This window comes from Aspergillus ambiguus (genome assembly GCF_047715705.1).
Source record: "Aspergillus ambiguus strain CBS 117.58 unplaced genomic scaffold BDV59scaffold_1, whole genome shotgun sequence".
NCBI classification, from domain to species: Eukaryota; Fungi; Ascomycota; class Eurotiomycetes; order Eurotiales; family Aspergillaceae; genus Aspergillus; species Aspergillus ambiguus.
In genome coordinates, this window is record NW_027395514.1 from 471,905 (window position 1) to 498,275 (window position 26,371).

General features: G+C 52.9%; 9 protein-coding genes and 3 non-coding genes across 12 annotated transcripts; 7 read left to right on the forward strand and 5 right to left on the reverse strand.

Annotated features, from left to right (window-relative positions):
• Positions 1–187: 187 nt before the first annotated feature.
• BDV59DRAFT_1948 (PH domain protein) lies at positions 188–4,370 on the reverse strand. The gene is made up of 3 exons (XM_073692454.1): positions 4,189–4,370; positions 3,771–4,118; positions 188–3,709 (listed from the first exon to the last, which is right to left on the reverse strand). The coding sequence occupies exons 1-3, from the start codon at positions 4,202–4,204 to the stop codon at positions 528–530; spliced, it is 3,546 nt and encodes a 1,181-aa protein (XP_073553006.1). The 5' UTR covers positions 4,205–4,370; the 3' UTR covers positions 188–527.
• A 2,258-nt stretch (positions 4,371–6,628) lies between these two features.
• On the reverse strand, positions 6,629–6,700 carry BDV59DRAFT_t17. The gene has a single exon. It is a non-coding gene; the product is annotated as a tRNA-Gln (tRNA).
• Positions 6,701–7,239: 539 nt separating this feature from the next.
• BDV59DRAFT_t3 lies at positions 7,240–7,311 on the forward strand. The gene has a single exon. It is a non-coding gene; the product is annotated as a tRNA-Gln (tRNA).
• Positions 7,312–8,898: 1,587 nt separating this feature from the next.
• On the forward strand, positions 8,899–8,970 carry BDV59DRAFT_t4. Its single transcript has one exon. It is a non-coding gene; the product is annotated as a tRNA-Gln (tRNA).
• Positions 8,971–9,884: 914 nt separating this feature from the next.
• On the forward strand, positions 9,885–11,511 carry BDV59DRAFT_190115 (uncharacterized protein; the record flags this gene model as incomplete). The annotated part of the gene is made up of 3 exons (XM_073691708.1): positions 9,885–10,470; positions 10,535–11,316; positions 11,392–11,511. The coding sequence occupies 3 exons, from the start codon at positions 9,885–9,887 to the stop codon at positions 11,509–11,511; spliced, it is 1,488 nt and encodes a 495-aa protein (XP_073553007.1).
• A 712-nt stretch (positions 11,512–12,223) lies between these two features.
• On the reverse strand, positions 12,224–14,257 carry BDV59DRAFT_166499 (C2H2-type zinc finger protein). The gene is made up of 2 exons (XM_073687721.1): positions 14,077–14,257; positions 12,224–14,014 (listed from the first exon to the last, which is right to left on the reverse strand). Exons 1-2 carry the CDS (start codon positions 14,156–14,158, stop codon positions 12,390–12,392), a joined length of 1,707 nt encoding a protein of 568 aa, XP_073553008.1. The 5' UTR covers positions 14,159–14,257; the 3' UTR covers positions 12,224–12,389.
• Positions 14,258–14,408: 151 nt separating this feature from the next.
• On the forward strand, positions 14,409–15,843 carry BDV59DRAFT_166500 (DNA-directed RNA polymerase core subunit RPO26). The gene is made up of 5 exons (XM_073687722.1): positions 14,409–14,571; positions 14,695–14,991; positions 15,047–15,166; positions 15,217–15,312; positions 15,519–15,843. The coding sequence occupies exons 1-4, from the start codon at positions 14,537–14,539 to the stop codon at positions 15,248–15,250; spliced, it is 486 nt and encodes a 161-aa protein (XP_073553009.1). The 5' UTR covers positions 14,409–14,536; the 3' UTR covers positions 15,251–15,312; positions 15,519–15,843.
• A 144-nt stretch (positions 15,844–15,987) lies between these two features.
• On the forward strand, positions 15,988–16,655 carry BDV59DRAFT_2039 (uncharacterized protein). Its single transcript, XM_073694345.1, has 2 exons — positions 15,988–16,322; positions 16,385–16,655. The coding sequence occupies exons 1-2, from the start codon at positions 16,149–16,151 to the stop codon at positions 16,604–16,606; spliced, it is 396 nt and encodes a 131-aa protein (XP_073553010.1). The 5' UTR covers positions 15,988–16,148; the 3' UTR covers positions 16,607–16,655.
• A 384-nt stretch (positions 16,656–17,039) lies between these two features.
• On the forward strand, positions 17,040–19,184 carry BDV59DRAFT_166507 (MCT family MFS transporter). The gene is made up of 2 exons (XM_073687723.1): positions 17,040–17,796; positions 17,855–19,184. Exons 1-2 carry the CDS (start codon positions 17,594–17,596, stop codon positions 18,981–18,983), a joined length of 1,332 nt encoding a protein of 443 aa, XP_073553011.1. The 5' UTR covers positions 17,040–17,593; the 3' UTR covers positions 18,984–19,184.
• On the reverse strand, positions 19,185–20,196 carry BDV59DRAFT_166509 (peptide alpha-N-acetyltransferase complex B subunit NAT3). Its single transcript, XM_073687724.1, has 3 exons — positions 19,951–20,196; positions 19,603–19,834; positions 19,185–19,544 (listed from the first exon to the last, which is right to left on the reverse strand). The coding sequence occupies exons 1-3, from the start codon at positions 20,117–20,119 to the stop codon at positions 19,373–19,375; spliced, it is 573 nt and encodes a 190-aa protein (XP_073553012.1). The 5' UTR covers positions 20,120–20,196; the 3' UTR covers positions 19,185–19,372.
• A 418-nt stretch (positions 20,197–20,614) lies between these two features.
• Positions 20,615–21,933, forward strand: BDV59DRAFT_197185 (uncharacterized protein; the record flags this gene model as incomplete). Its single annotated transcript, XM_073692853.1, has 2 exons — positions 20,615–21,297; positions 21,363–21,933. The coding sequence occupies 2 exons, from the start codon at positions 20,615–20,617 to the stop codon at positions 21,931–21,933; spliced, it is 1,254 nt and encodes a 417-aa protein (XP_073553013.1).
• Positions 21,934–22,763: 830 nt separating this feature from the next.
• tif32 (putative eukaryotic translation initiation factor 3 subunit EifCa) lies at positions 22,764–26,063 on the reverse strand (the record flags this gene model as incomplete). The annotated part of the gene is made up of 3 exons (XM_073692854.1): positions 22,764–23,238; positions 23,307–25,906; positions 26,022–26,063. The coding sequence occupies 3 exons, from the start codon at positions 26,061–26,063 to the stop codon at positions 22,764–22,766; spliced, it is 3,117 nt and encodes a 1,038-aa protein (XP_073553014.1).
• Positions 26,064–26,371: the final 308 nt, after the last annotated feature.

Below are 26,371 nucleotides of genomic sequence, written 5' to 3' on the forward strand. Positions count from 1 at the left end.
TTTCGGCATATGTATACTGGACGTGTTTTTTTGGTACTTTAGCAATGTTAGGTCTACAATATCATTCAGCATTTTGTTCAAGGGGTCGATATCCTTTCGCGATGCCCTACAAAGTACAGTGCTTCGGATGCTAGGATGACAGTCCCACCTCTATCTGCATTCTGGCCCGCGACAAACAAGCTGGTATTTACAAAGCAGACAGAAAAGAAACAACAGGGCTAAATATTCAATAAATACCAAAAAAAAAGTTCGATGGGAAATCCCATAACGCCAGACCAAGTCTTGAAACTCCGACATGCAATGCAACTGCTGCAAAGGACCGACCAGGAAAAAGACAACAGTAACAGGCTTTTCAGGCAAATGGGAGAATCTGAAGTCTAGCTCTAATGATGCATTGTGGAGCTCAAGGTCAAGGAAGGAGGTGATGCAGATGAAAGGATCGGCTGTAATGCTTCAAAAGCACAAGAAAGAACATAGGAAAACGCAAATGCTAAGGAGAGAATCTCAAACAAAACAATGCAGATACTTTAGTAGTGCATGGCGTTAGGGTTGCCGTAGTGGCTAGGATGTTGGTTGAAAAATTGGTTTTGCTGGTACATTTGCGGCTGCTGAGGCGCAAACTGTCCATACCAGGACTGACGCCGTGGCTCCTCAGGGCGGTACGCCTGATTGAGAGCGTCCCAGGTGTGGCTCGCCGCAGGGAGATTGTACACGCTGTGTCGTCCGCCACCCTGGATCCCGTAGTGGTGGGCTGGGGGAACCGGGGCTTGCTGCTGCGGCTGCTGCTGCCAGTGTTGCTGTCGCTGGGCGATGGCATGCTGCACCATCTGGTTGGACATGCCTTCCATGATGCTCTTCTTCTCGCGCTCTCGCGCATCGATGGCGCCCACCAACCCCATAGGGTTCACCTGAGGCTGATGCTTCTTGTTCTCATTGGTGAGATTGAAGAACGATGACCCCGTCACGCGAGCCACATGCTCTTGCTCCCGGGCAGAGAGATGGGACGAGATATCGTTGTAGTTCATCATGCTGTTTGCGCCGCGGGAATTAGGTCGCGGAGGACCATCGCGAGTGATGGTCATCTGGGAAGCAGAGCGAGAATGGGCCATCCAATCCCCCGAGACAGGGCGAGCTGGTGGCGGGGTTGGTGTTGTAGACGGGCTTCGGCGATGCATAGCAATCGGCGTATTGGACGTGGCTCTCTGTTGCACAAATTGTTCCGGAGTCAAGCCACCAGGGGTCACAGGACGGGCGGCAGCCATGCCTGGTTGCCACAGCACGCTTCGTCGGTAATCGTCCTGGTTGGGCGATCGTGAATGGGCACGATCCATGGGTTGAGTGGGAACAGAGAATCTATTCCGATCAACAGCATCCGAGTCGTTCTTTTGACCGAACTTCTTCAGAGTGTCCGAAGTGCTTGGGCGGCCAGTGGCCGGCAGATAGGTCAGTGTTGGACCGAAATCTACAGACGGGATGTTCATATTGGGATCAGAAGGCTTGTCCAAAGTGTAATGAGCGTCACCGATGACGAGATCCTTCCTGGGGGTCTCGCCGACAGTTTTCCTAACGCCCATTCGCGGCCGATTAACAGATCGTGCCGAATGCTTGCTATAGATGGACTCGTGAGTACTGGCATAGTCGGGCGACGTTGTAGAAGCATCATCATAGACACTCTCTTCGTCCCGATGAGTCTCCCGGTCAGGGGAAGGGAACTGGCGAGACCCGACACGATTGAAAGCTTCTTCGTCGACGGTATGGCGAAGATCATCATAGCTGGGCTCTGTCACCGTAGGACTGGTCATTGCAACTCCGCGGTATTGTTGCTGTGAAGGGAGTGGTTTTCTCTTGACTGCCTTGGAAGTATCAAGCTGGAGACTTTGTCTGTTCGGCTTGGGCAAAGGGCCGCCGAATGCGCTACTCCGGTGTTCTGGCGGCGGAGGGCCATGGTTCTGATATGCGACAGCTGCATTTGCCGAGTTGGAAAGGACAGGCCCGGGCTCCAGCCTATCCGAATGGTGAGAGCTGATTGGGGTCAGCTCATACATGTTAGAGCTGTTTGGGTCCTTGACGCTGCGGTCTGACGACTCGGAAGCACCAGGAAGGTTCAGCTTCCCGGATGCAGCAGCCAGCTCTGTAAGGGTGCCGTGAGACATCCGATTACGGGCTTTGGTGAAATCTGGTGAGGGCTGGGGTCTGGCCGACGGGAGCTCTCCGGGTCCGTGGGTGAATGCGGGTGGCATAGTAACGGGTTCCGGCGGGGAGGGAGACCGCAGTTGCTGGCTGATCGGATGAATATGATGAACCTCTGGCTGCTTCCATTCACCATCGGAACTGCTCTGCTCGTTTGAGTCCTTTGTGCTTGGACGTTCGGTTGCCGGTGGAGGCAGCTCTTGGGCCGAAGACGAAGGTGAGCTCTCCATAGTAGATACTTGCGGCTGCTTCACCGGGGAGAAACCAGTATTATCCGAAGCGCCACGGGAATGATAGGCCGGGGCAAAGGGATCATCCTTGGGTACTTCATGGATGATGGCATCGGAGGACTGGTTGAATGCGACTTGGCCAGTAGGATGGGTGACGACACTATTTTGAGAGGGCACTCTGCTGTAGCGATTTGGAAGGCTGGCCCGGAACTGAGGCTTACCGCCAGACAGGCTGCTGGTCCGGGTACGGCCCGACGCCATGCGACGTGCTGTCGCCTCCTTCAGCTGTTTCCTCCATTCGGCTTCGCTCCAGCTCTGGCTATTGGAAGACTGCATCAGGTTCGCAATGTCCAAGATGTCCAGATAGCCATAACGACGTTGGCTGGGGAAAGCGAACATGATGCTTTTGATGTGATTTGTCGCCGCGATGAGGCGAGTCGGTCGGCCATACAGGTTGAAGGTATCGAAGGTCGGAATGAGGAAGCGAAGCATCATCTCAAACCCCGGAACAGCGGGGTGGACTTCAGGCATGACAAAGACAAACCCTTCGGAAGTTGACTGGGGTTGCGCATGGATCGTGATCCGTCCTTCGATCTTCACCAAGGTGGACTGATCAATCAAGGCTTGGGATTCGGGATAAATGGCGTAGGCACTGTAGGCATCGGTGATGGTTGCGATGGGTGTCGCCTTCTTGGTTTTCTTGGTCTCGTAAAATTTGATGTTTCCCGTGACCAACTTGGGCGCGCGATCATAGGCGGATTTGTTCTTCAACGACTTTTGGGCCTTCTTCAGCTCCTTCTCATCGGGAGGAGTGATGACGAACCAGCACCGCTTCCAGGGGGTGCCGGCGCCGAACCTCACACGAGCCCAGTCCTCGTGCTTGAAGCGGCTGCGCTCCATAATGCCCGAAATGTTATTGAGGCCCTTTCCTTTTCCAGCGATGATCGAACCGGTGTACGCTTCGTAGAGGGATGTGTGTTCGAATAGAGTCAGGCGAATTGCGGCGGCCCATTGGGTGAGAGAGTGGAAGGAGTTGAAATGTAGCAGGTACTTGTTTAAGCCGGCGGAGCGGATGCTCAAAACGTTCTTGAGCGGTGGAACGTCCTGGTTGCGGATGGGCAAGGTTTCAATCATTTGGACCGAGGCATCGGCCAGGTTGATATATGTGGGAGGGACATTGCCCTCTTCACCGGCTGCGTCCAGCGCAGCAGCATCCCATACGGAAAGGACGGTTCCAATGAGCTGGCCGTAGCATTCCACCCACTGTCTGTCCGGACAGGGCCGTCCGACTGCCACCAACGTCAGTCAGCTAGGTTCAAAGATGATGTGGGTCAGTCGCCGATGACTTACGGGTATCTAGGTCATTCAACTTCAAGAAATAACCTTCATGGTACAGCTTGTTCGCATGGGTGTTGAGATAACCAAAGATGGGTTGGAGTTCCGGGGGCGTATCATTTGCGAGTTCCATCAACGGTGGGTTGTGAGAGAAGATCATGGAGCCGGGTCGTGAGGACCGACGTTCACCGATAGAGCTCATTCCGGTAGGCGAGGCATCAGGAGGGGACGGAGTGTCGGTGGAGGGGGTATCTGCGCGGGAGGGCGGGTGGCTCAAGGTAAAGGAAGCGGAGGAGGTACGGTGGTTCTGCGCGGTAGAATCCTTGCGGGACGAGCCCGAAAAGGCGGATATAAAAGAGCGCACTACGCAAGGGGGTCAGCCGTCATCATTCTTCGGGAATGCGGGAGGGTGGGAGAGTTTTTGTTTACTGACCACGCGAACGAGGCATGGTGCCTGAGCTGTTAAGGTTCCAGCGGGGAAGCGCGGAAGTGAAGAGGGTTCCACGACGGTGAAAGGGTATATGGCGTAGAACGAACGGTGGGGGAGATCCCACTGATGGAGGGAGATGAAGCGAAGGAGATAGAGAAGAGGGGAGAAGAGAGGAAGAGGAAGAGAGAGGGAAAGAGAGAAAAGAGCGTGATAGAGGGGGTCAGGACCTGCCAAGACTAGATATGGGAGAGGAATTCCATGGAGTGCGGTCTGTGAACTTTAAGAGAGAACGAACGAGCGAATGACGGGAGACCGGCGACTCTGGCGGAGGTCAGAGAGGAGGGACAGGTGATGTCTCAGGTGTCGGTGGTTGGATGGAAGAGGCTGGAGAGGGAGAGAGAGAGAGTGAGGGAGGGAGGGAAAGAAAGTCGGGAGGAGGTGAGGAAGATGGGGAGTACGCAGTACACAGTACGCAGTACACTGTTAGGTATGAAATATCCACGGAAATGAATAAAATACAGGAAAATAATCGAAAAATCTCGAGCTAAAGGCTGGCGTCATCGCCGGTCTTCTTTTACCTTTCCTATTTCTTTTTCTTTTTTTCTGTCTTTTATTTGCAATGCTCCGGCGGTTGATCAGATGGATCGACGCGGATAAACTTCTTCTATTATTATAATATCTTTATTTATTCTCTATCACCATTCCTCCTTCACTACAAAACGTAGCCGTCTACGCCGTATCTACACAGGACGGATCAATCCTAATTTATCTGGATTATTTATAACCGTCTCCAAATTTAGCAACCCAAGCCTGCATGTCTTAAGCCCATCACCCGCTCTCCCTCCTATGCGGTGGCTTCTGTCTCATTCCCACGAGGCAAGGAGAGTCATCAGGTAAATACCCAAGACCTCCCTAACCCAGGGAAAGAATAGGTGTCCTTTGTCCATCATCCTGCGTACGGAACCGTTGACTCCCGGTGGCACTGCCACATCCTCTGCCGTGCCACACTAGCGAGTTATTAATAATTCCCTCGTGCAGAGATTCTCCTTTAGTCGCTCTAGTGGGCGGTTAGCCCGCCATCGCCCTGCAACCCCCGCCGCTCAGGGCTCTGGAATTCTTTCGCCTGAACCCGTGGAAACGCTCCGGTGGCAAGAACAGTCTCAGTCCACGGTGCCTGTCTTCATCCATGGATACTCACTCCTTCAATGCAGGTCGGTGGCCAGAAGGCCAGGAAAATGCGGAGGGAAAATTCGCCTCGCACATGGTCTTCTCCCACCGCTCTTCCTTCCAATCGCTTCCTCCTACTGAAAGGGTCAATGGCCCACCCACCTCCGGGAGATGCGTGAAGCCGGCTGGCGGTTGAGTTAGGACTGTGGAGCTGCAGGACGAAACTCGGGGCTTGACGCGCACTCCAGCAGCGATCCTTGCTCAAAATATCACTTCCCGCTGCACTGATGACCTCAGCACTGCGTTGATCTTCCTTCACCATCCAGATCCCTGGGTTTGACTGTCCAGAACACTTTCTGATCCCCACGTCATCGTACCGCTGTTTCTGCGGCGTAGATCAATCTCTCTCTTTTTTTTTTTGGCCCTCTCCCTCCCTCTCGACCCGCACTTGCAGGCAGAATATTCTGTCCAGGTCTTGCGGTGACGGTTCGGGACACGACAGCATCCCCATCTGGTTCCCTGGTCATGACATTGCAGTACATCCAGTGGGGTGTTTCAACCAGCGTACCAGTCCATTCCCCACGCAGTATACAAATTCATCATAATCATACCCGACGCGACCTCATTTCCTGTTCAATCGGTACTGCGTACCTTTCCGTGGAGAAATATGGACCCTCCGAGCTGATGCATACCTGCGGCCCTGCCCCTCCATACTTTCCTGTGGCATGACTTGGATACCTGGAACCTTCCTCTGTAACTCCTCGAATTCTCATATACGTCGACAATAAAGCCACACTCAACGTAGAGTCCTCATCGAATTTTCAATCATCGGTGCTGTGGGCACAAAATGATACAATGTCAACAGTTCAGCAAAGACCCACCTTGAACGACAAGAAGCATCCACTAAAGCACCTCCAACAGATCAGATCTCTTCTACCCTTCAGCTCGTATCGATCGCTCCCGTCTAACTCCCTGCATGTAGATCCTCAGTTCCTGCCAAGGCCCTATGCTGACCACCACTACCTACGCAGTAGATCCTGCCCTGTATCGTAGCTCCGATCGACCCTGTCAGATCATTTCCCTGGCTGACCAAGGAGACTGACTGCCCATGACCTCATTCGATGTTACCGAGACGTAGACCAGGTATTTCGGCAGTAGCCAATCTGTGGTCAATCGGGAACATAATCAGGAAACGGCGTCAAAAACGAACTCAACTCTGTATACTGCGTAGGAAGTTCTCATTGAGTAGGTCAAAAAAACTTTTTGAAAAAATACGAGGTCCTGCCCGGGATCGAACCGGGATTGCTGGAATCAGAATCCAGAGTGATGACCATTACACTACAGAACCGCTTATGCCTGACTCTGCTGGATTTGCAATTTATGATCCAGTAAGTAATTTCAACTTGGGATATACATTGCCGGCCAATCCGCATACAATTCGACAATCAGCGACGGATACAGGATGATGGTATATTTCCCAGACCGGAGGCTTCGGATATACACGGCGAATTTTGGAGCATCAGCCACATAGTCTATTCCAGATACATCCTATGGACTGAATTTGGTACTTGTCTTCAGTTCTTGGTGGGATTAAAACCTCTGAAGATCAGTTTTAAACAATAAGTAGCTTGCGCGCAGAACCTGCGAATCCTTGCTGGACCTTGTACAAGAAGATGGATTTGGTATGGAAATGCTTTATTTGTTTGATATTCTACAATGGTATTCTGGGGGAAGAAAGTGACTCTTTAGTAACAATCAAACAGCTGCAAGCTGAACTGGCAATATCTAGATTCTGCACTAGCTTCCGGATCTACGCCATTGTCGTAAACTCGGTAGGTAGTAAGTCTTTTATAATGTCACAATTTAATCGATCCTTCAACAATCATTGGTTCTGTAGTGTAATGGTCATCACTCTGGATTCTGATTCCAGCAATCCCGGTTCGATCCCGGGCAGGACCTCGTCTTTCTTTTTGTCCAACTGATAGTTTTGCATCTCCAGCGTATACATTTTTTTTTTTTCGAGTATGGAGTATTCATTCTATCTAGCTGTGTTATGAGCTACTCAGTGAGGATCAAGACACCATCAATATGTAGCATCTAGTTGGTATACAACGTAGGATAATATTGAAACTCAAGCCCACGTATCACTCAAATTTTGGGACATTATCTCTAGAAAACCCCAAAAATTCAAACCAGCCCTAACAATCAATAACAAGACACTGCAGTCCTCCTTCTATCATATCCTACCCACCCCAACATGTGGCCCCGTTTGTGTCATCATTTGTGAGTTCCTTCTCGTTGCCTGCGTCGCCCTATCCTGCACTGAATACAAGTAGGGTTTGGTGATTAAGTAGCGAAGGCATGATCAAGGATGCACTTAGTAACTTAAGGGGTTGTATCTGCGCTGTGGATTCTAGGATCCAGCTCCGTAGGTCCACTACAACCAACGATTCGACTCCATAGCTTAGCATTGATTTATCGGGATGAATATCTGAAATTGGTATCTATAAGCTCAGGGGTCTTTGCCACGATAGCATGTCTTACAATCTTGGTGGCTGTAGCCTGATTAGGAGCTACTGGCAAACTAGCAGGGTTGTTGCCTTCCGTAGTGGTGTCCATAATCTGAGACTCGAGCATGCGTATATGAGAATTAAGGAACCTTTTCCCGCTCCAACTTGTTGTTTTGGTCTTGACGTCGGATTCCGATAACTTACTGGGAATCAAAAGGCAGCCTGCGAAAGGGTATGAGATTGCTTGATGCAAAAGGGCTATGTGACTAGCAGCAGACTCGATCTCTGGCTCTCTGCTGCATATCCTATAGAGCTGATGACGCAAAGGTCGACAAAGTGCATGAGACGATTGATAGATGCACCGTAATGCGCAAATGCGTCTTGGAATGTTTCGATACTGTAATTTGCTTGACTCTTTAACTCAACGATACCCGTAAAAGAGTGTGATACTACATTTTGAGACAAGTACAGTCAGACTTCATTAGTATATAGATACTGGCACATTTTTATCATCCATGTCTGCCCGTCTGAAGCACAGAATCCACAAAAAAGTCGTCGACAAGTCCCTCGTGAATTAGCAGCAATGTAAGGTTACAGCTGGCAAGCCCGGTAGAGAGCTAAACAGGGATATACCTCAATATACGCTCGACGACATTCGCACGTCCGTTTTGTCGGATGAATTAAGCTGAGGCCTCGGAATGGCGAGCTAGCGATCCATGGCACCCAGCGCTCCAGTAATCCTGGGATGTTGAAACGCAGGGCAGCTAGGTGCTACTTGTATCCTTACCTACCCACGCCTACAGAGTATTCACGTTAATATGCAACTATTATGGAGCAAAAGACTACTTTTTGCTTACTTCTAGAAAATTAACAAATATAATTCCAATTAATCTACTTAGCTGTCTTTATGTCCATCGGTGGAGTCGCGGGGCTATACTTTCTGTAGACAGGGTTACTGTACCGTGGGCTTAACGCTTCTGGTTCACTCTAATGGAGAAAATCCCTCCAGACCTATCAAATGTCCTGATGGTACCATGGTTCTGTGGTGTAATGGTTATCACTCTGGATTTTGATTCCAGCAATCCCGGTTCGATCCCGGGCAGGACCTTCGTTTTTATATCTAGTTTTAACCTGGATCTGTAGCACATTCAATGCATTTTCTACTTTTTCTTTTTTCCTGCGGAAATGTAGTGTGGAGTAGATCCCTAGACTACAGCCTGGCAATCTACGCTGTATAGCCCTAAGCCACCTAATCTGGTGAGAACCTTTACACCGGGGAATCTACAAGTAATGCCAATTGATAAAGGCGTTTGTATAGAGAATAATCTCTAGCGGCACTCTGGCGATCCACATACCCATCTATGTGTACCTGTTCTCGTATCAGCGCGATATACTACTACTGAAAAGGGCTGATTGGCCTCGAATCATAAATTCAGGGTATAGTGCATGTCAGCTACGCAGAGCACCGCTTTTGAAATGAATAAGAGCTCTATGCGTACGCATGCTTTTCTTCATGCCTGGATATTGTGTGACACTCGAGTTATTTCTGCCCATGTTGTAGCCAATATCCAAAATTCATGCAATGACTCCATTGGGACCTTGAAGGGTCAACATATGCAACAATACTATCTAGTTGCCTGACCTGTTATATGTGTGAAGTGAATGTAGAGAGGTATGTCTTGTGTTGTCACGAGTCTCTTGCCAGGACGGAGTCACTCACTTCGCCCTGCGCCCTCTTCCTCTTCTCTCCGCTTCATCTATCACTACTCCCACCTTCGGTTTCTCTTCCACATCTCTTCACATTCTTTTCCAAGAGACCGCTATATTGTCCCAACCTCAACGACAATGGGCTAACTTTTTACAGAGTTCATGAAGATAGTCCGTCGTGGCTTGTCATCTAGTTCTCTTTATCAAATTACCTCGTCATTCAGTCTAGTGATTCATCCCCCTATTTTGTCTTTCTTCCTCAAACACAAAATCATCAAAAAAGTATAACCCAACGTTCTGGACACGGCTTTCAATATGGAGTTGCTCACATTGTCCTCGAAATCTCGAACTGGAGATACTGCCGCAGCCGTGGATATCGCGTTCGACGGGGCTGGTGTCCTGTATCCATCGACAAACGAGAAGGCCAAAGAGATCTCGGCGATCCAGGGCAGAAAACTCGATCAGCTGATGGATAGCTTCACTAGAGGTTTTGATCCCGGTAATTTCTTCGGAGAAGTCATGGTCTCGCTTCCCATTCTGGCCCAGAACCCCACGCCAGGCTCGTTCAACCATCTTCTTGTCCTTCTGCTCGAGAACTGGCCCAAAATGCAGAATATCCAGGCAAACCTAGAAGACTGGCTGCGGGACCGCTACCAGCGTTGGGCTATAACCCACCCTAGCGATACCAGCATCGCAGATGAGACGTACTTTGGCGCGGAAATCGAGATGCTGAGAAAACTGCTGGCTCCGCTACGTGGTGATGACACTGGCACGGTCTATTGGATGAACACTAGGCTTCCTGACTGTGCAGAGGCTTGCAAGCAGCTGGAGGCATCTGCGAAGGTGATTGAAGAGTTCAAAAGAGACGTTTTGGTTATGATTGAATCTCATGGAGAAGACAGTATGTCGTACCAATGTTGACCCTCTACCCCCTACAGGCACTGACTACATAACCCCCTCAACAGGAACCATTTATAGCCCCCTCCCCGTCTCCCACGAACGCACCGTAATGATTAGCATGAGACAGCTTCGTCTGGATACCTGCAAAGCCACACTCAGCTGGGATGGGTTCAGACAATCGGACATCGAGCTCACCAGGTTCTATCATTACTACAAGAAATACCTGTCGACCTATCAGCCCGCTAAAGCCCGCGCATCCGGATGGTTGCCTCCCATTAATCTTGAGGTCCCTCGCATTTCTCGCAACCCTGTCAGGGAAGGTGATCTTGTGAGCTGGCCCCCGGAGTATCGTCAGAACATCTCGCTCGACATACTTCTCAAGACTGCCTTGTGGCTCGGTGTGGCTCGAGGGCTCGCCGCAGTCCACCTCTTTTGTGACGTTGCCCGCATGTTCACCATCCATAGCCCACCAAAGACGGCGAAAGAACCCCTCATTTTCTTCTTGCTACATTTGACTCAGATCAGAGTCTCCGCTGATGGAATCCACTCACGTCTGGCGAGCCCTTTCCCGTATCACGACGAGACCCTGGCTGAGTACAACCCGGACTACTTCAAGGACGTGTGGAAGTCCAACCGCGCTCTGAATGATGTTCTCGTGGAGAATTTGACCCTCCTGGAAAAGAACAATCCCAAAAGCTTCAAACTGTCCAAGCCCCCGCGCGGACATTTTCCCCTACGTAAGGAGCTGCGCAGTATTTCCCAGACCACTATCATTCATGGCAGTTTGGCTGGGACCTGGCCGTTGAAAGTCCAGCGTTTTGGAAACATCCGCACCAAAATCAATGCGGTAAGTATACTACAAAGTCCTCCCACAACGTGTTCCGTTTGACCACGGCAACTAACCTTCTAGTCAATAACCCAGCAAAACAACGAGAATTTCCGTCCCGTGGCATCTTCCGCTCAATTCCGGGAGATTTCACGGGTCTTCAAAGAGCGTACAGACTATTTTGAGGTTTGGGATCAGTGCGAGAAGATCGTGTAAACCAGTGCCCGCAGATTGTGTGTTTCGATGTCCATATTGAGCCACCATTTTCGCTGTGAATATTCTAAAATCCAAGTTGTTTCGAGCTACGGTTAAGTGTCGACTTGAATAATGGGATTCGAGGAGGGGAAGAGACCTGACTTGCAAAAGGAAGCCCCGTATCGATTGGTGGTTTGACAGTTTGATACTTGATTCAGACCGACGATTGGTATGGAATTTCTTTTCACCTCTCCTTTCTTAACTTCTGATGCTGTCTCTTACACTTCACCCGGCGTTGTATTTTATGGGTATGAGCCAGCTGGACTTGGAAGGCGTCGCGGCGTTGTTGGGTGAGCGCAGAATACGCAGATTAAGAACATATTGAAAAATCTCCACTCTGACGATGTTCAATCAACAAATGGCAGTGCTGTAGTTTTCCAATTTTATTTTTTTTTTCCTTTTCTACCAGGTAAGACGGTGGATTTCTGTGTTTCCTGGCAGTATCGGTGACAGTACGAGACTTGCTGTGATTGAACTACCTGCTTGGGCTATAATCCTCCACCGCCGTATCCTCTCGACGATATACTGCGCAGAATGAAGTCTTTTACTCATTCAGTTGATATGGCTCGATGTGACGTGACGATTCTGTTCAGATAGTTGACATTTATGTCAGCCCACAAAAATATATCTTAGGTCTCGTTGTGCCAATTGTATTGTTGTCAAACGATCATGAGCTGTGCCATTTATCTAGAGGATCATTGAAAACCCGTGTAAATTATATGTGAACGACCAAAGAATATTTCACTTGAATAGGCCACTTAGATACGCTTTATCGAAGAATCACTTGCACCCGCTGCATCCGCTTTTGAAACCAAAAAAGGAAATAAAACATAATCGTATCACTCCATCATGTTGTACGCCAACAATGGATCCACCATCGCCATATCATCAGAATCGGGTATATTAGAGTCGACATCGTCCATCATCATGTCAAAGTTATATGCCAAACCACTGTTAAAGTCTTCCGTGTGAAAAGACACGTCCATATCGGTACCACCAGCTGCTGCAGTGTTCACATCTGAACCAGTATTTGTCGCCGAAGTCTCTCCTAAAACATACGGTTCGTACGAGGCTTCATCATTGTCCAGATCAAGCCCATATATACCAAATATGTCACCACTAATGGGCTCACTAGCATCGGCTAGCAGGGCTCGTTGCATGAATAGGTCGCGGATCTCATCCTCGGAGCAGTGATGCCTGCTTCCCATATGAACCCAGAGATCGTAATTGCGGTGGAAGCGATGCGGGCACGTCTCCACGAAGCAGACGATGTGGCGGCCACTTTCCTCCGCATACCCTTCGCCAGTGAGAGCGGTCAGCGCCGAAGGTGCGGCGAACCTAGCCTTGGGAGTGCTCTGGCCACTGGCCAGGCCCAGACGTTGTCGACGCTCTGCCTTAGCATTGGGAAAGCCAAGGTGTGCAGTGCGGATGTGTTCTTCTAGTGCGAGCTTGCTCCCATAACGCTTCCCGCATCCCTGTCCATCCCAGCCAACTACCCGCTTAGATGCAGAGACGTCTGTCTCGCCGCAGACAAACCGCTTCTCGCCTTCGTGCACAGTCCGGATATGCACAGTAAGGTTCCCTTTCTTCGTAAAGCTGCGGTCACAACCTGGAACTGTGCATGGGAACAGCTTGCGTTCCTCAAGACTCACATTACCATGAGCGACCTCGAGGTGGCGCCGGAGCTCTCGCTGGGTGGAGCAGCTGACTGAACAGTGAGGACACTGCGGCGGATGGGCAGTCCGGATGTGGGCTTGCAGCAAAGCGTAAGTAGGGAATGTCACCGCTCCATTTGCCAATGCCTCGCCGCTATTTTGCGCCACGTGGGAGCATTCTGCACAGGTGAAGCGTTTCTCCGTGTGGATTCTGCTCTCGTGCGCTCGGAGATGGCCCGCACTGTCGAAGGCCATGGGGCATTTCTCACCGGTGTTCGGGTCAACATGGGTACACGGGAAGGGCTTCTGCTTCAGATGAGCGGCCGTGATATGCTTCTGCAGGGTCGAATGTTTCCGAAAGGTCTCGCTGCAGGGCGGATATTCCGTGCAGCGGTACTTATCGCGGCCGTCGTGCGCCGCGAGATGTCGACGCAGTCGGGAGCCGGTCACGAAGCTTTTCCCGCAGCCTGGGCGATCGCAAACGTAGTCTCGGACACCAGTGTGGGCGCTCTTAATATGATGGTTCAGGTGTGAGGCGCGAAGGAACGTCTTGTCGCAGTTTTCGTACGTGCACTGGAACAGTCTCTCGTTGTTGTGTGAACGGAGGTGTTCCTGGAGCCGAGCCGGGCGATTGAATGCTTTTGTGCATCCCTCGAACGGACACAGGTGGGTTTTCAGCTCGGAAGGATACCTTGTCGAGGTTGTTGAGAACGGGGTAGCCGGCGTCTCATGGAGACTGTCGCTGGCGACACTACTGGCGTCTGAGGCGACATACTCGGCCTCAGAATGGGCCTCTTCATAAATTGGATCTGCATTCAACAGTAAGAGCTGAGATCAAGATGGACGTCGGTGTTTGGGAAGAGATCCATACCATTATCACCTAGCGCGGATTGTCTCTGGGCCTTCTTACTAGGGGACAGAAAGCCCTCAGCGGCCTTCCGTTTCAGGCCCATGGCTCAACCACCACCAGCCTCTAGGGCGTACGTCTCATATGGAGAAGGAATAGACACCGTAGGTGATGAATCCACCCAATTCTGGGAGAGACTGGATAGAAAGACAAGGGGGAAATAATCTCGTCGCAAGAAAAATAATTTTGCCGGGAGTGCCCAGAAAGGCGGTGAGAGTGGGCTGCCCAAAGCGGTCTAGCGGCCAAGGAACTTTTTCCGCCTTCTTTTGATGCATCGCAGCCTTCATCTCTTCGCTCAAAGAACTTGTCGCATCGTCCATCATTCCGTCCCTGTCTGCTTTCCCGGGACGGGTCCATTCGCTTTCGAAGCCTGAGTCGCCGCTGATTTGTCTTTTTTTGATTTCGACTGCTCTGAATTGGCACAATGTCCGACTACGGTGACCACGACGCTGAGGAGACGTAAGAGATTTCCCCCAGTTCAAATCCTGCACCTCCTCCGAAACACCACTCATTGAACTATATGTTTCGGATGGATTTTCTGGATATATGGAGATGACTCTTCTGACTCGCTTTTTGGCACAGTTATGACTATGAGCCCGCCGAGGAGGTGTTTGACGAAAATGAACCCGAGGATTTTCTGAACCCCGAAGATGTCGAAGGTGCGGAGGGAGGAGCGGACGGATATGACGGCGAATCGTATACGCCCGCTGTCAACGGTGATCGAGTTGTCGTTTCGGGCGATCCCAACGCTGGATATTCGGGCCGGGTGATAGAGCAAACGCGCGAAAAGAAGGTGGCCAACGACCAGCGCACGACGACCCCCTACATGACTAAATACGAGAGGGCGCGTGTTCTAGGTACCCGTGCTCTGCAGATCAGGTTCGAGATATTTTTGAGGCTTTGCAGTCGAGAGCTCTGTTCTAACTGCATCTAGTATGAATGCCCCGGTGCTTGTGGACCTCGAGGGTGAGACGGATCCCCTCCAGATTGCCATCAAGGAGTTGAACCAGAAGAAAATTCCTTTGATCGTGAGGAGATATATGCCGGATGGAAGGTAAGATTCCCGCAGTCGCGATATAGTGTGGGTAGTCTGACATGATCTAGTTATGAGGATTGGACGTGCGAAGAATTGCTGTGAACCGAACGACGAGATGGAAGGCAGTGTATCAGATTTGAGCTCATGTTTTATTTACTATTCATGTATGTTATTCTCAACCCCCTCGTGCAAGCATAGCGTTTGGAGTTTCGGAGTCGGAAGGGGCCTTGATGGCTACAATAGCTGGTCAGGCCATTCGAAGGGAACAGAAAACCCCAAAACAGATAAGGCAGTGCAGTCTTATACAATAAATAGAAAAAAGTTTGTCGTTAGCTATCTATTTCAGATGACTGATGTTGCTATCTTGCAGGAATAATATAATAACGAGGGTGGACTTGTATGACCAGGTATCATGCGCAGCTGGGGATCTACCTACCATACCTAAGGATGGCTTGGACATGGGGCTTTTATTTACGTTGTGACTATATCTCTATCATTTTATGATCTATGACTGCTTTACGCCCTTCACTCAGCTCGGAGTGAATTAGTTCTGCTAGGGTTGGAGCTCTAGTCACAGGGGGTTTATGACTATACAGATAGAACCGACAGAGCTTAGAAAGAGCATGATCAGAAATTGGTAGCAGGACTATCAGATACTCGATTATTGGTAAAAACATAGTCGAATTTGAAATAACCACCCCTTTTGGAGTCTAGACTGTCCAGCCTTGAAGCCCACGAAGATTCTCATTGGCTGTATGCACTACTTTTGGCATCCCTGAAGGCGGCACGTCACTTGGTGATCACCAACTGCTTCACTACGTCCTTCTTTGTTGGTAGATGGTGCCATCCACCTAGCATTAGAGGGTATATAAGCAGTTGGATTTCCCATCAGGAAGGCGTTGTTCGAGACCTGACATTCTTTTACCTTCCTCAAGGGCAAAACAGGATCTCGACCCTTGCGTATCCCACCAAACTTCATTCTATCAAAAACCCACTATCAATGATGAAGCTCAATCTCTTCTCCTGTCTCTCTATCCTTCTCGCTCTCGTTACTCAGAGAGTGGTCTCGGAGGTGATCGATACTGATCCTGTCGATGTTAATACCGAGTTGGACAACCCAGTCATGCGTGCTGCAAATTTGGGCCCTGTCAGGTCTGTCCAGTACTGTTCGGGAGTATGTATTTATCCACGAGATTCGTGACCCCATGGCTGACTGACATCGTTCTTTCTATATAGAAGTGCAAGACCGGTATTGATCGATGCCTGGTTTATTGTGATCACAACATGGAGTCTTCCACCTGGGGATGCAACAAGATCACTCCGGTATGTCGCACAGAATCTTTCTTTGTCATTTCTTCTCGAGTGTTCCCGTCTTGCTGTCGTACGGATATCGATACTGACCAGAGGGGCTCCGTAGTGTACCAGGGACGATGCCCCGTGTACGAAGCTGGTCAATAGCAACGACGCCGTCTGTCATTGATGATGGTCCATAGTTAGGGGAGAGGCATTCCATAAGATCGTGGGGATTGACAGGATGTTGAGATGTAGTAAATAGATTAGTCAGCCACCGGATTCGGAGTTAACGCACGCCCTGCGAATGACGATTCAATTGTCCCTCCTTTCCACATCTCCGCGATGTATACGCTAGATGGCGCATGGCATGTGGGTTCGGCCACGCATTCACAACGCCCGTGGTTACTCTCTGACGGTCCGACTCGTTGAAATCGTCCGTGGTCACGCATTCTCATTATAAATCAATCAACCTTTAAATCCGTCCCCGCTGGATAAATCGGCACGCTGACAACCGAGTCATCTCAGCCTCCACCAATGATCAGGAACCTCAAAGTTTGGCAATCCACTCTTGCTTCAAGATCTTATGCAGGTTCAAAGACCGATAACTTCACTTGTGAAGGATCGACACTTGGGCATCATCATCCAGAATGCCCGTTGAACCACTCCTGTTCGGCTGTGCCCTCCTGAGCTGCTTGCCGACCCCGAGGTCAACAACTATGGAACCCACCCGCTGGTTTCGGGTACGCCACTAGGGTACTTTCCGCCTATGGGTCCGCAAAAATCTGCTCCAGACGTCCCCTGCTCACTTGGTCTCGTCTAATCCCTAGGAGACTATGCGTATGGATGGGTTCCATCAGGTGGACCTTTTCTCTCCAGTCGGCTGCCCTTTCGGGTCTCTAGCTCACAAGCTTGGCCTACTGGGCGCCCCGCAGGCTTTCCAGACGCTTGAAAATTTGAGTCAATCAATCTATAAGATGTCCATTCTGCCGCCGATTCTCTCACGTAGTGGCCTTTATCTGTCGACCCTGTGCAGTAGACCCCCACAAGGGCATCCCTCTGTCTCCAGGTTGCATTTTCTAGTTCGTCAGCTGCTGCGTTTGTGTCCTTTGTTTTGCGCATCTATATCTCAGAAGGCGACCGGTTGTAATAACCATGCCAGAAATGGGGACCAGTGCTGATGTACAAGAGAAGGTCGTTGTGGGTGCTCACACCCCCCAAAACCACGACGATGAGAGCCAGATTAGTTCGGCCAACCCGCCTCTGGAGGAGAAAAGCCCAGATGAGCCGACATACGACACGGGTCTGTTGGCTTGGTTGCAAGTGATTGGCTCTTTCTTTCTTTTCTTTAATTCATGGTATGCACTCTTTGAACCCACGAAGTATACGGGAGCCCGCTAACCACAGACTTGTCAGGGGCGTCATCAACACATGGGGTGCCTTCCAAACGTATTACGAGCAGAATCTACTGTCTAATATGACTTCTTCGTCCATCGCCTGGATCGGATCCTTGCAGTCTTTCCTGCTTATGCTGTTCGGTGTGGTGACGGGGCCACTCTTCGATGCAGGCTATTTCCGTCACCTCCTCTCCTTTGGCGGCATCATGCTTCCCTTCGGTCTGATGATGACCAGCATTTCCTCTAAGTTTTGGCATCTAATCCTGGCCCAGGGGGTGTGTATTGGTCTGGCGGCCGGATGCCTTTTCGTCCCATCCGTGGCGCTGTTGCCCCAATACTTCAGGAAACGAAGGGGACTAGCAAACGGCATTGCGGCCTCCGGGAGCAGCATTGGCGGAGTGATCTATCCGATCATGTTTAACCAGCTCCAGCACCGGGTTGGCTTCCCCTGGGCAACCCGTGCTGTGGGCTTCTTGTGTTTCGGGACTTGTTGTATATCATTCACTCTGATGCGCCTGCGGTTCCAGCCTAAGGAGAAGCGCAAGCTTCTTCAACTTTCTGCCTTCAAGGAGCCGCCGTTCGTCCTGTTCTGCATTGCCATGTTCTTGGGATTCTTGGGCTTCTACAACTTCCTCTTCTATGTGCAGTCGTACGCTATCGACACCGGCATCGTCGACGCGAACCTGGGTTTCTATCTGCTCTCCATGCTCAATGCCGGATCTACTTTCGGACGAATCTTTCCCAACTTCCTCGCCGATCATATCGGGCCGTTGAACGTTCTTACGCCTGCCGCTACCGTGACGGCCATCCTCGCCTTCGTGTGGATCCGTGTTCACACCGTCCCCGGCATCATCGTTCTGTCCGTGCTCTACGGTCTCTTTTCTGGCGGTTTCGTTTCTCTCCCGCCCGTTGTCATGGCCAGTTTGACCAAGGATATCCGCACCCTGGGAACTCGGCTGGGCATGGTGTTCGCTACGACGTCGATCGGATTGCTGATCGGTACCCCGATTGGTGGTGCCATCATGAGTGATACGCACCAGTATCTGGGCGTGCAGTTATTTACTGCGTGCTGTCTCATTGTGTCTAGCGCGGTTTTCCTGTCTGTGAGACTCTCTCGCACCGGACTCAGAGTGGTCATGAAGGCTTGAGGAGCTGTGGGTGACTTGGAGGTCCTATGAGCTTGTGCATGGGCGCCTCTGACCTTGTTTAAAGCGCCTCCCAATACACCGGTTCGCTCTGACTATGTGGGCTGCTAAAAACTAATATGCATGGCATGGGTATAGATTGGAGTTTTGTGTTCTAAAAAGGTTGCATTCTGACGGATAATCGTGTACATACCATATGAGAATGGATATATAATTGCATTGACGAAACGGATTATTTGCCTCGTTCCATCCACCTTCTATATATTTACGTATATTTGAGACCCGGGGGTAGTCAAACAGGAAAGACAAACAGTAAGCCGCGCCATGAGTGCGAAAACGCCAAACACCCGAATGCTAAAGTAAATCGACTTTTGGACATTCACCGATGAAGGTCACGAGACATCCTCCGGATTAACTAAGAACTCCTCTCCTTTCTCGCGGACATGCTGTAGGTCCTTGTCACGACTGCATGGTTTACGCATGTCGAAAGCGTCTTCGCCCGTCTCTGATAAACCTGACGGATCGTCACTGTAGTAATTGACCACGCGGCGGAACACGGAGTATCTGCAGAAGAACGGTTAGCAATGAACGGCCTCTTCCCCTGGAGAAGGTGTAGACTGACCCCATCCCCGTGTACATGCCCACCGCTATTTTATTGCTTGCCCGCACATATAGGTCCACAAACCAAGCATCGTTGATATCCGAGCCCCGCTCAAGACGCTCGGTGAGACGACGCGCATGGCCGAGTCGACGCCACGCTGGCGCAACGGTGAGAACAGTGATGTGGCCGTGCCAGGGGGTGTAATGTTCGGAATGGCGCAGGGAGGGGTGTTGTTCCTCGAGCTTGCCCATGACTGTTTGCAGGGGAAAGATTGCGCGGTCAGCGAGGGGAACTTGGTTTCCTTATTCTTCTTTGCGTAGACAATGCAGAACAGGAGGATGTCAGATGCTGATCCCGGAGGTTACATACTATAGCCGACTATGCCCTCCCCGCGGTCCTGGACGCTGCTGAAGAGGGAGGGCCAGCGCATGAGGTAATTGAGGTAGAACCCGATGTCATAGTTTTCGGTCAATGGGTCGAGGTTGGTGAGATTGAGGGAGAAAAGGTCCGTGGGGGACATGCGACGGATGGAGCTCATGGCGAGGGATTGAGGTGGGAGAGATGGTGGTGGTGGTGATAATGGTGATGGAGGGGAAAGAAAGAGCAAAAGCCGTTGGGGCTTCGGCGGTCACGGGGAAAAAAGCGGCCGGACGATCATCATCATCACTCGAACAACAACTTCGTCTCCCTCGTCTGGTCACCTCCCTCGCCTGTCTCCCTCCTTGTCTCGTCGCTGGATTTATCTGTCCAGTTCTTCTCGATATCCCTTTCTGTCAATCCTCTACGGTCCTCCACACATCCTGGTGATGTGCTCCTGGATCCTGTGTTGATTTCCTTCCCCTCCACGTTGAAGGCCTCCACGATCAACCGACAATAGACACATCAATCCCCTTCAATTTGCTCTTCTACTCTGTCAGCGATCTGATAATCTACTGCGGAACGTCTGCCCTCCGCGTTCGGCTGCTATTCCCGCCCCTGGAGCTCAACATCCTCGGATATCTCTTTCGGCCCGTCTCCGTCTCCCCTGAACATGATGTCTCACCGCCATAGTCAGAGCCAGTCCAGTATCGACGCTGATCCCATCTCCCCTGGGACATACGCCCCGAACGGCTTCACTCACAGTCCGCCTCAATCACCTCGCTTGTCCGCCCCGCCGTCCCCTGGGACACCGCGCCGACACCATGCACAGAGTCTAGACGGGTCCAACAGGATGTCCGTGGACTATGGGACCGCGGCAGGAATGGGCGGTGGACTGGGGAACCTCGCCGATGAGCTTGCCGATGCGTGGGAGGAGGAGGAAGGGGGCTACGGATACGCCTCGGGCCAGGAGGTCGACCAGATCTCGCCGGATTCGCAGCCACTCGATCATAGCGACGCGGATGATGACTACCACCACCACATGCGAACGCGCACGTCGTCCTCTGGATACTCCCCAGAGCGGTCCCTGCAACCGCCCAAGCTGAAGATGCGGAACGGCCACCGGCATCATCGTCGGCATGAATCCCACTATGACGGATCCGACTACGGCAACGACTCCGATTTCGAGGAGGCTGCGGACATCTCGCCCGGCCTGGAGAGCCAGATGGCGGAGATTGAGAGCCTCGCGCGACGAGGCATCGAGAACAACGGCAGCGAGAGCGACTATGTGATCCAGCGCGCGGTGGAGGCGCTGCGAGATCTCGGCGCCCAGAGCGGCATCGAGAACAATGCCATGAGGTACGTATTTCCTGAAACCACCCCACCACCAGTCGGAAGGACGACGTCCTGACAGCTCGTCGCAGACTCATCACCGCACACTCCTCCATCACTTCGCACCTCACCCACCAAACCCGCGCCCTCCAGACCCTCACCCATCCGCTCCTCTTCTCGCCCTTCCCGCTCCTCTCCGAAGACGCCATTGACGCTCTCATCCCCCTCATCGACGACGACCTCCTCCCCACCCTCCCGTACCCCTTCCCGGACCAGCCGCGCCAGGCCTCCCCCAACACGCTCAGCCGCTCGCAGTCGCCGGCCCTCGACCCGCTCGTCTCCCTGCAGACGCTCATCTCGCAGACCTCCGACATCACGCTCTCCCTCCGCGGCCTGAGCGACACGCTCTACGAATCGCGCCAGCTCACCTCCACCGCCTCGCGCCGGCTGCGCTCGGCCCGCGAACTCGTCGCCGAGCTGCGGCGCGAGGAGGAAGGCCGCGAGGAGGGCACGCGCTGGATCGAACGGGGCGACTGGGACCGCCGACTTAAAGACCGCGAGGCCGGGCGCGAGTGCGGCGACGTCGTCAGCGGCTTTGAGGCCGTCTGCGGTGAGTGGAGGGAGAAGCTCTTCGGGGTGTCCGCTGAAGTCGCGGCCGCTTGACACCTCTTATGAATACGACCTTGATGGATCTTGTTCTTCTGTCTTATCCTTCGCTGCATTTTGTGTCTCCTTTTTATTTCTTTCTGGACGTATATATAGATTTTGCGCTTGTCTCCGTGTTTTTCCGGTGATGGCATGTCACATACACATACACCCCCTCTCGTGCTCTCTGCATTGATCTATCTCGTTCTCCTGTTCATACCCGGATGTTACCTGCAGAGATATAACAGACGTGTTGTTAGAAGACATTTCGTTTCTGTTTTCTTTTCTTCCTGTCGATCTTCTTGTCAGACCGTCGCAGGCCGAGACCATTTCTTTTGTACAGTAGGGGAGAATCAAGACTGGATATTATGCCTGTATATGTATATCGATATGGGATAGATTTATTCAAGCTCAGTCTAGCCGGGGCATTCGAATAATGAAAGATTGTGATCAGACTACCAGATACTCTACCAACATGATATCAGAGCACAAGAATGCAGTATACCCAGAACAGGATGGGTATCCAGACCAGCGACAAAACGGCTAGAAAGGCCGGAACTGATGGACTGATGGAACGGCAGAAAGAAAGGAGCAGTAGAATAAACAACACTAGATGAGAAAGAACCGTAGTAATGATGATAGGAAACTAGATGCAAACAAGGAGGTAGAGAAAACAAGACTAGGAGAAAAGAGGACCGCATACATCGTCATTAATCCTTCCATTCACCCTTCATTCAACCATGCCCAGAAAGAGGAAACTTTTGCTCGAATTTTCTCCTCATTTTTCCACACACACAGACTTCATAATATCATCCAGGGAATAGAAACACAAACGTCAACAGATGTATTTACTGGGTCTGCTGCTGCTTCCAGCGAGGCACCCACTTTCCACCGCTACCGCTGTCGGAGCCGGGGGTCTGTGTACGGGCAGGGGGCTGGGAGGCAGAAGATTCGCGGGCGTGACGGGGGACGTAGCGTTCGGGGGCGGCGCCGGAGGGAGCAGCGGGAGCAGCAGCATTCGAGCCAGCACGGAGATGAGGCGGAACGTAGCCACCGGTCCTGCGGGCGGGCTGGGGCGCCTCCTCGGGGGCAGCGGCGGGCTCAGCGCCTCCGGCGGCCTCCTTCGCAGCCTGGCGCTCTCTCCAGCTGGGGCCACCGCCGGTGCGGGGAGCGAGGTTGAGACGGGGTGCCGTGCGTTCGGTGGGCTCGGCGCGGGCAGCGGGAGCGGGAGCGGGAGCTGCCTCGCCGGCCTTGCGGGCAGCACGACGGGCTTCAGCTTCCTCTTCACGCTGCTTTTGCTTGGCGGCGATCTCGTCGAGTCTCCTGTACATTTTCCGTTAGCAATTCCGTCGAGAGAATGAAAAGCATGAGGGGGCGGGATGGCAACGCACTTTCTCTCTTCCTCACGCTTGGCCTTCTCCTCGGCCAGGGCGCGCCGACGCTCCTCGTCGCGGATTCTCTTCTCCTCCTCCTCGCGCTGGGCGCGCTCCTCTTCCTCCTTGCGCTGGCGCTCGGCCATCTCGCGCTCGGCCTTCTCGCGGCGGCGGCGCTCCTGCACCTCCTTGACACGCTGCTTCTTCTTCGCCTCGAAGTCGCGCTCGGCGGCCTTGCGGCGCTTCTCGAACTCCTCGTGGCGCTTCTCGGAGACATCCTTGCGGAAGCTGTTGAACTGGGGCACAAGACGGCTGAGGCGGTGCTTGAGGGCGACGGCCTCCTTGTGTTTGAGCTCAGCCTCCCGGAGGGTCTCGGCCTTGGTGGCCTCGTAGATCTCCATGTCCCGCTTCTTCTGCGCCTCGTAGTCCTCGGGGATGTGCTTGAGTTCCTCGCGGCGGAACGCACGCTCCAGGTGATCGATGCGCTTGCCGGTGGTGCGAATGCGGTCGTTCAGCTCGTTCTTCTCCTTCTCGAGCTGGGCGAGCTTCATGGCACGCAGACGGTTGGCATCCAGCTCCTGCAGATCGATCTCGTTGAGGTCAATGCCCTTGACGCCGCTCTTGAGCTCCTCCAGCTGCTTCTTGAGCTCCTGCTGGCGGATGCGGTCCTGCTCGTCCTTGATGCGCTTCTTTTCCCGCTCGCGGTGCTCATCGAGGAGACGCTGCTTCTCGGCCTCTTGGAGCTGCTGGGTGCGGATGCGCTTGCGAGTCTCCTCCTCTCTCTGCTTGCGCTGGAGAGCATCCGTTGCGGCCTCCTTCTTCTTCTCGATGATGACGCGGCGGCCCAGGGTCTCCTCATGTTCCTTGGCGGCACCGGCCAGGGCGCGGGCCTGGGCGGCCTGCTTGGCCTGGAGACGCGACTCGTTGTAGGACGGGTCGACATACATGCAGGACACGTGCAGGGTCTTGGCCAGACGGGTGAGCTGCAGACGGGCGATCTCGGCGGGGGTGTTCTGCAGGCGCTGGACGGAGCCGACCTCGCTCTCGGCGGAGCCGGCGGCGCTGCCGGGGTGGAGGGCCTTGGCGGAGGAGAACACATCGCTGTCGAAGGTGAGAACGCCGGAGATGTGGTCCACGCGGATGGCGAGATCACCCTTCTTGCAACCGTTCATGATGAACTTCTCGATCATGGCGGGGGTGATCTGGAAGGGGTCGGGGAACTGGGCGAGCTCGTAGACGAACTTGAGCTCGACCGACTCGTAGACCTGAGACAGCTGCTGGAAGAGGCGGGTGAGGATGACCTGCTGCAGAGGCACGACATACTTCTCCATCTCGGGGTCAGCACCGATCTGCTTGAGGATGGGGGTGATCTTCTTGCAGATGGAGAGCGGGTGGAAGTCGACTTCGAGGATGTTGTAGAGTTCGCGGATCTCGGGGCGAGCGCGCTTGAGGAGACCCTTGTTCATGGCATCCTTGAAGAGGACGGCACGGGTCGGGGGGGAGGCCATGCCCAGCAGGTTGGTGAGACGGGTGTTCTTGTTCTTGCGGACCTCATCGACATCGACGAGGGCACCCCGGGACCGGGAGGTGCTGATGACGGGGATGGCCAGGGCGGAGAGGAGGACAAAGGAAGCGGCCTTGGTCATGTCGGCCTCGGAGACGGAGGGATTCTCCTTCTTGGTGCCCTGGCCGGCAGCGAGAGTGACGGCGGACTGACGGAGGAGGTTGTAGTAGCGGTTCCAGGCGGCGGCATGGAAGAGGTAGTTCTCGCTGACGAGGAAGATGCGAGCCAGCTTCTCGTAGTAGTTGGCCATCATGACGTTCTTGGCGGGCCGCTTGCTGAGGCTCAGCAGGGTGTGGATGTCCTCGATGCTGCGGAAGGCCTCCTGCCAGAGTTCGAGCTCGACGGCGACGTTCAGCTGCTGGAAACGGGTGTCGAGATGGCGCTGGAGGGTGTCGGGGTCACTCAGGTTGATGGCGTGCATCTGGGCGGAGTACTTGGCGGCGTTCTGGACATGGTTGCGGAGCAGTTCACAGAGACGACGGAACTCGGTCTTGCGGGTGTACTTGAGGCAGAACTGGAAGGCCTGGAGCGCGGTGGTCTGGTACATGACCTCGAGACGAGCGTTGTTCTTGAGAATTTCCAGCACGGTGCGGTAGGTCTCCCACAGGAACTTGAGCCAGGGGGTGACGACGGCACGGTCGGTGCGATCGCGGGACTGTTCGCCGGAGACGGTGGCCAGGAGGATGGTCTCGGGGGTCTCGATGGCCTCGAGATCGTCGACGTTGGCGGAGGGGGCGGCGGACTCCAGGGAGGACTGGATCTCATCGGCCTTGGTCTGGGCCTCGGTGACCTTCTTCTCGGCAAGTTCGATGAACTTCTTGAGCACAACCTCGATGGTTCCGACGTTGGTGTTCTGGGCGATGTTCTTGTACTGGTAGAGGCCATCCTTGGCGGCCTTTCCCTTGCGCAGATCGACGGAGAGTTCGACGAAGAGAAGCATGACGGGTTCGAGGGAGGCGATGGGGCTGGAACGCGTCCGCTTGGAGGTGACATGCTCGTGGAGGACGTTGAGGGCGGCGGGGGCTTGGCCCACGGCGATGAGTTCCTGAGCCCGCTGGCAGGCTGTTAGTGATGTTTGTCCTTGGGTCTCCCGTAGATCTCTTCTCGCGTGGTCGTCCGGTTGGTTCCAACACACGAAGGAAACGCTCCCACACGACGGCACGACTCACCTTCAGGACATTCTCGGGTTTGATATGCGGCGGAGGCGGCATGGTGGGCGATTCACGGGTAAGCGATGGGGGAGGGTCTCGGTAGGAAGAACGGATCGCACAACGACGGACGGACGACAAACGAAGAGTCGAAGGCGAAAAGTGGCAGAGATTGACGGGACTCGGCTGCCACGCGACTGTCGACGATAGTACCCAGGACGTTCCGTCACGATGGGGTTTGGGGAGGGGGGTGGAGAGTGGAGGAGGTCGTCGTCTTCGGCGTTGTGGGAGAGAATCTTTTTGACGAAGTTGCCCACTTCCTGTTGGGGCTAAGCGATCGTCACGTGATCACACCTCCTATATAATATACC